The sequence below is a fragment of the Geospiza fortis genome, unplaced genomic scaffold, assembly GCF_000277835.1.
Source record: "Geospiza fortis unplaced genomic scaffold, GeoFor_1.0 scaffold104, whole genome shotgun sequence".
Taxonomy (NCBI): Eukaryota; Metazoa; Chordata; class Aves; order Passeriformes; family Thraupidae; genus Geospiza; species Geospiza fortis.
The window spans coordinates 10,173-17,699 of NW_005054325.1; the positions used below are offsets into that span (position 1 = coordinate 10,173).

General features: G+C 38.0%; 1 protein-coding gene across 1 annotated transcript; it reads right to left on the minus strand.

The window, feature by feature from the left end:
• Nucleotides 1-1,903: 1,903 nt before the first annotated feature.
• Nucleotides 1,904-4,933, minus strand: LRRC14B (leucine rich repeat containing 14B). Its single transcript, XM_005420947.1, has 2 exons — nt 4,029-4,933; nt 1,904-2,549 (listed from the first exon to the last, which is right to left on the minus strand). The coding sequence occupies exons 1-2, from the start codon at nt 4,931-4,933 to the stop codon at nt 1,904-1,906; spliced, it is 1,551 nt and encodes a 516-aa protein (XP_005421004.1).
• Between the last annotated feature and the right edge of the window lie 2,594 nt (nt 4,934-7,527).

A 7,527-nucleotide genomic window follows, 5' to 3' on the forward strand; every position in this document is an offset into this window, starting at 1 on the left:
GGTACAGTAGAGATAAGGATAAAGGAGCATGTGGAATTCTATCAAAGTATAAGTAAGGTCATATGGGACCCAATTCTGTCATATACTATTCACAACTCCTTAGTTTAGCAATTTAGATTACCTTTTTATTTTTCAAGTGCTCTGTAAACATAAACAGGTCATGACCATTCACTTTCAGTTTACCATCATATGTTTAATCAATAAAACACATTAGAATATGAGCTGACATCAAAAAAATAATTTAAATGCATGCTGTGGAACCTGTAAGTTCTGCTTAGTACTCGGTCCATTAATTTTTGGTTTGTTTGGGGGATTTTTAAAATAAATTAAGAGTTGCTTGCATATTCCTACTGTAGATAAACAGAAAGCTCGACAAATCAGCACTGCCTAAATGAAGAAAGTGTTTTCCTTACCCTCAGATGATGAGGCTCAGTATTATTTCAAATAAACTGTCCTGGTTATCTTAATGATGATCCTCAATACTACAGTGACACCTTCAGCTCCTGCTACAAACATTCACTTTCAGTCCTGTTTGAACAGGTTTTCACAAACTATTAAAGTATATTTATTATATAATTTTAATATTATTATATTTATTTTTTAATTACCTAGAAGCTAACCAAGTCTCTAGTTTTACAGGTGAGAAACTGAGTAGCACTTGTTTACCACTCAGGCCCCAATTAAAGTACTCTCCCCAGATGTGTGTCTTGTGGCCATTACTGTCCTGATATCCAGTTGGCCCCTTTACCTATGCTCCAATGCTGCATGTGTGGAGTCTGGGATACTGTTTACTCTGTCATTCTAATACTTTCCTTGCACTAAAGTTAGACAAATAAATGCATTTATTCCTGATACTGATTGCAAGTCTGTACAGAACACACAGCCCTGACAGAAAGCCAGCAGTGTTTTACACAGGTGAATTTCAAGTTACTCAGCAACCAGCCTTGTCCCTTTTCCACGCTTTTTAAATTGGCATTGGAATAATTTTTTTTGCATGTCTTCTCAACACTAGTCTTTTTTTCAGTACTACCACAGTCCTAGACTTTCTTTAAAACAGCTGAAAGGAGCAGGGTATATTCTACCAGCCAAGAAGCTGATTCCAGGAAGGGAGTATCTTGAGGTACTGACCAGCTGACATGAGAGTCATGGCTGTGCAGCACTGTCCTGGTCCGCCTTTCCCAAATACATATTGCGAGAACATCAGCAGAGTCCCCACACACTGCTTAATATTGCTGGGTAAGTGGGATGAGATCCCCTACTGTCAGCCAACCATTTGGTTTGCTGCCTCCTCAGTGTGGAATTTTACTCCTTACCCAGGGCAGTGTATAAGACAAATTCTGTTTATTGCACTTGCCTCTGCAGAAGAAAGAGGCACAGGGATATGGAGGCTGTTACACATTCTCCATTATTTGGAATATACTACATAAAACACAGATTGGTAAATTCAGATCATGAGCAGAAAAAAAAAAATCAGTGTAGGGAGCCACACATGAGGATATGTGCACAATCTTTTGACCATCCTGCTGGACTTGGGAAAGGACTTCCCTGTTTTTTCTGCAGGGCTACCAGACCAGCTGACAAATCTAAGGGAACCTGTATAAGAAATCAGCCAAGCTTAAACACATATTTGATTTACTGAGAAAATGTGCATTTGTATAAAATAATGCACTATTAAGTGTCCTCTCCTCTTTTGGGAGCAAGTAGTGCTTGTGTAAAATGTATGCAACAGATATAGCATAAGTTACAGTACCTCAGGTGATTAGAGGTTATTCAAATAACAGTAAATTCAGCTGAAAAATTAAAGGAAATTCACAACTGATGATTGAAGGTGCAGATCTAGAAATGACTAATTTAAGTTCTGATTTAGCAGATCATCTCATCACTACTTCACAATTTTACAAATTTAACTCATTTTGTTAAATGAAGAAGTGAACTTCTCTAAAGTCTCTTTGAAGGACTTGATCAAGTAAGCTCCCAGTTCATTGTTTGTCTCCTGAACAGCTGCATCATAACTCCCAAAGAGTGGCGTTGAAGCCTTCACATCGTGTCTATTTGCTTGGAGTAAAATGAGATTAAGGTCCTCTGCTACCCTTTCATATTTTTGGTGATCAAATCTGCAAACACTGGCATCATCAATGGGGTAGGTGATGCCAAAAGGGTAGCAATCCCTTGGAACTGGGAACTCCACATTTTTCAGCACTGGCAATTCACAGAGAAATGTGAAAAGGTGTTTAAGTGCTTGGGATGACAGTGGGTTTCCAATAAACTTAAATTCCTGTAGTTTCTGACAAGGGCTTAAACCTAAAATCAACATGTTGACATGAGTGTCTTGGATATTACAGTCCTCCAGGGTAAGACTCCTGAGCACTGAAGAGCAGTGGCTGAGGAGCTTAAAGAATGTTGATGGGTAAAGCTCAGGTATATCGTGACCACTCAGGTCCAGGGCTTCCAAGTGATTGGCATGGAAGCTATTGGCTAAAAAGGCCATATCAGCATGGTTCAAGGAGCAGTTAGAAACATCCAGCATCTTCAGTGGAGTTTTTAGTGGGCTGCAAAATTAAAGAGAAAAATGTTTTATGGTACAAAATGTTGAAAAGCTACATTTACAAAATTTCATGCATCTATCCACATTATGAATGCAGCCATCTACCACATAATTTTTTCAAATCTCTCTTGAAAACAGAAGCATGTGACAACAATAGCAAGTATATTTTCTTCCTGAAATTAGTTCCATTAATTATCTCTTTCTATGCATGAGTCCACTGTGCTATTTTAATGGGGATTAATTTACTAACATTCTATGTATCTATTTTTTAACCAGTTATATATTGTAAAGTGTCTGTCACTTGCTGACTTTAACAGCAGATCACTACTACCATAAGAGCATTGGTAGCTGCTTCTCATAGAAAGCTGCAATTATTCCAGAGATTTAGATAATTTCCATTAAGGAAGGATTAATTCCAATATGAAATAAGTATTCTGACAGGATATCTGCTTTTGTTTCTAGCTGGTTTTTTTCTGCTACATTTTTTAATGCCCAAGAGGTTTACACATTGTAGTGTTCTGGAGTTGCAAAGAGACATTTTGATGAAGAAGGATGGAAGAAGTGTAACTGAGATTTTACTCAGATATTTATGTTAAATATAAAATACTTCTGACAAATGAAAAGCAAGAGATCATTTTCATACTTACTACGCCTTAGTGAGACATCTGCCACAGGGCTCAGCTGGATCAAGCTTAGAAACTTACAATTCATTTAAATTGTACCAGTTAATTTTAAATAAAATGGTTTCTTGTATAGGAAGAAGTTTAGACCAAGGTCATTTGTCTGGATGAAACTTTTATCTGCCTTTTTTTAGATGCTCTGAAAAGCTTACAATTAACTAATTACCTGTTCCAATATAAGTACTGCTCACTGGTACAAAAAGCTAGCTAGTTTGCTAACTTTTTGCAAATTGCCAGTTTTCCACTGGAATTCATAATGAATATTCATATATCAGCTTAATTTGCAATACAAAAAACTCTTATCTTGACATCAAGAGACAGAACAAATAATTCAAATCAAAGTCTCAAATGAAAATCAACTATTCCCCTGCCCTCCTTAAAATACAGTATCTGTGGAAAAGCATATTTACTGACTGTTCGTTAGAGGACAAACATTCACTAGATACTCTAAAAAATACTTGGAATACAGCTCAAAACTTGCACCAAAGGGCGATGCAAGCTGATTAATACATAAGTTCAAATAAAAAATGTCTGGGTATACCAGTCTCTTCTGTGGTAGCTAAAAGTATATTCTTACCAGATGGACTCTGGAAGATTAATCAAAATAGTCAGTTTTTCAAAGTGTGTTAGGTTTACTTGGGCTGCTGATTCTCCCCAACACATAATCTTTCCTAGCTTCCTGCTGCCCCTTCCCACATACAACCCAAGATACACTCACTTCCCTTACTCTTAGAGATTCCCAGCTTGATGGTGGCACAAAGTGCTCTTTTTTACAGTGTGACAAAGCAGGATGACCACATTACCTCAGAAGTTTCTGTATTCTTCCAGTGAGTATAGAAAATGACATACTCAGCTCAGTAAGCTGTGTCATTTCACCCATCTTCTTGCCAATGTTAGTAAGCGTCTGTTCGTCCGTAGCTGTGAACCTCCGCACATTAAATGTTCGTGCTGGCAAGGTCAAGGACATCAATAGAGGGAAGTGGATACGGTTGAAGAGCATTTCCAAGTGTTCCATTTCCAAGTGAACATTATGAACTATTTCCAGTTTGCGCAACAAGGAGGGATCAGTGAGCTTTATGATATAGAAGAATTTCTGCAAGGTCAGGTTGTCAGATCTGAATGCCACACAGCAGATTTTCAGTGGACAACTGCATTTCTTCAACAGGGCCTGCACGACCAGCTCATAGTTCCGCTCTGTAACAAACAAGTCAATTAGTACATTGATACTGACTTCAAAGGTACCTGGATTGCACTGTGCTTGTTGCAGGTAAACCAGGAGGTCTGAACAAAGCTTAGAGAGCAGCTGTGTCCTGGCCCACCTGCCCATTGTCTTCTTGCACTTACAAAATTGAACTTCAACATCTTTTATACCCGTCAGGTCGACCACTTTCAACTTTTTCATGTAGGGAGAAGACTGATTCAGCACATAGTCTCTCAGCCCTGTCAGACAGCTTTCCAAGCACACTGAGCATGTTCTATGGCTCAGGTCTTCCTCGTAGTCCAGAGTAGCTCCCAAAAGTTTTCCCATGTTAAAATCAAAAAGTGGCCAGTTCTCTACCAAGTCGTGAATCACTTCCCCTTGCTCCAGTAAATAGCTAGCTTTAAAAAGAAGCGGAAAAAGATCATGAGCAACAGCCCCGAGACTCTTCCTGGCAAACTCTGCATTTGACACGAATGCTTCGGCGCTAATGAATCGGAGAGACTTCATTGTTGTCCTGGACTCCTTACTGTCATGGAGAGTGACTTCTATATTTAACTAAAGATCCTGGTTGCTTACAACCTTCTATTTTTATCTGCAACTGCTGTTTGCTGCTAGCAGGAGCCTGGGAAGCCAGAGTGAAGAGTCACATGCTGCTTTCTATTTTAGAGCTACACCGTGAGTCTGCAGTAATCATCTGTGAGATCTTTAATCAGAGAGCTTTTATGCCCTCATATTTATATCTAAGATAATTCAAGTAAATATAGACTGCTACCCAGCAGGAACAGTAGGATGAGTGCAGCACACATACATGAGAATATTTCTGTATTTTTTTATGTCATACAAAAAAGCACTCAGAGTTCCACTTAAACAAATGACATGATCTCTATTCCACTTTTTTTCCATGAAAGATGCTATGCTGGGGATTCACATGCTGATTTCAATGGGGATGATTTCCCAGAGTTAGCATTGAGCTTCTCCTAAAAATTACAGCCATAAGGAAAAACTGAGGCACTACAGTCATTGAACTACAACAGTGCCCCTCCATTTTGCCCTTCCTGTCAGCAAGGAATAGCTGGTACAGTTGCTGCAGTGGAGAAGACAAAAGACTGATTTATTAAAAATATGGATATTGATCTAGTACCGATATCCAACTGTGATGGACAAAGACGCTCTAACTGTTTAAAGTTAGAAAGTGTATGTTTATTGTGATTCCGGGCAGTGTGCAAGATAGCTCCCAAATACACACTGTGATTTACAGGTGATTCCAGAGTCCTTTTATCTATACAAGTATTGAATACCCAAAATACAAATGCATATTCATAACTTCGGTACATCCCATTCCCTGCTTCATATGGTAATTAGTTCAAAAGCTGTTAAGCATGCGTAGTTTGTTCCTTGAAATGGGTCAGTGGTCCCTTTCATGGGGAGGGATCCCAAAATGAGGAAGTAAATGAAGTCTTCTTGGTTCTGACCTTTCTACCTTTTCAATGCAAATATGACAAATGAACCCTTGGTAGAACTCCCATTCCCGTCTTCAACTGGTTTCAGAACAGAGAAGGCCTACAATTGTCTTCCGTTCCTAAAAGCTATTGATCAGTTTCTATATTCTTCATTATAAACCCAGCTAACCAAACATTATGTTGACAAGCAATCAATTATTAGTTAACTACTAACTCTTAACCTCATCAAGACCTACCCATTTATTTTGATTAACTCAAATAAAGCTTATTTCCAACTAAAACCTCAGCTCCTCTAAAATCCCTAAATTCTTTAAAGTTTATGTCTCAGCTCTGGAAGAGCTCAGAGTCTTGGTGACCAGGACACTTATTTGTGGTAGGAGACTGAACGTTGATTGCAAGACAAGCTGAACAAAACACAGCACTGTTAAAACTCTCTCATAACTTCCCAGGCAAGCATCTTAGTGCTCTTGCTTTGAGCAACAGTGTTTTCTTTCCTGTTATTTAAGAAATTGTGATACTGAATGGGAACACATTCAAAATCTATCCAGTCTAGGAGAAAAACCTCTGTCACTTACCTATCACAAGAGCAGAGATGATGTTTCTTTCAATCTGGCACTTCCTCCCAGGGGATGCAATGATGGACACCTCTCTTACCTCTCATGTGTTTTGCTAGGCAGCTAGAGGGATGGAGATTTCCCTCAAGCTGTGCTGATCCTGCTTTTCCAGATAATTCCACATCCGTTTTGCTGTGAAAAATTCACACCATTATTCAAAACTTCAGTCTCATTTTTCTTTTCAAGTAAACTCCTTATGGAATATTTGAATATTTTATTGAAGGCAAAAGAAAAATCCCAAATATGCTTTATATTACAGGAAGGAACACCTTTATTAGATTGTGTCATTCTGAGGAAGCTTTTTAATTTTTGCAGACTTTTGTATTGCGTTAATTTTGCCTTCAAATAGATGAGTGGTACAAAACATGCAAGTTGAAATACATAGAACTTGACAAGGTATTAGGTATTTTCCTTTGTTTTTCAACTCCATGTGTATCAGATGATAATGATGTAGGTATTACAGTACTTTGTGCAACTTAATAAATGCCGAAAATATTATTAATATTATATATTAATAATATTATATCTATTATATTAATAATATAATATTAATAAATGCTCTATGGCTACATATAACTGATCCCTGTATGACAAGAAAATTGATTGAAACTTTTGTCAGTTTAGTTTTATTACCTTTCAAAATGGAATAAGCTAGTCACTAAGTTTTTATCTATTTACCCAGTACATCTGGACCTCTTTATTTCCCAATCTAGTACATTTAGACCTCTTTATCTACTTACCTGGTATATTTGGACCAGTAGTCCAAAAGTTCCAAGATAAAGTATTCTACTATTGTCCCAGATTTTATTAAAATACAGCAATAGGAATGCTGCCTGGTTGTGTAGGCATGGGGTCAGAAAGGCCAAGGCTTGGCTGGAGCTGAACCTGGCAAGGGAAAGAACAGTAAGAAAAGTTTCTATAGGTTTTTTCAGCCAAAAAAGAGAGGTCAAAGAAAGAAACACAGCTGGGAAACTGATAATAACAAACTAGGAGAAGGCTGAGGTCCCATTGTGCTGCCTCAGTCCCC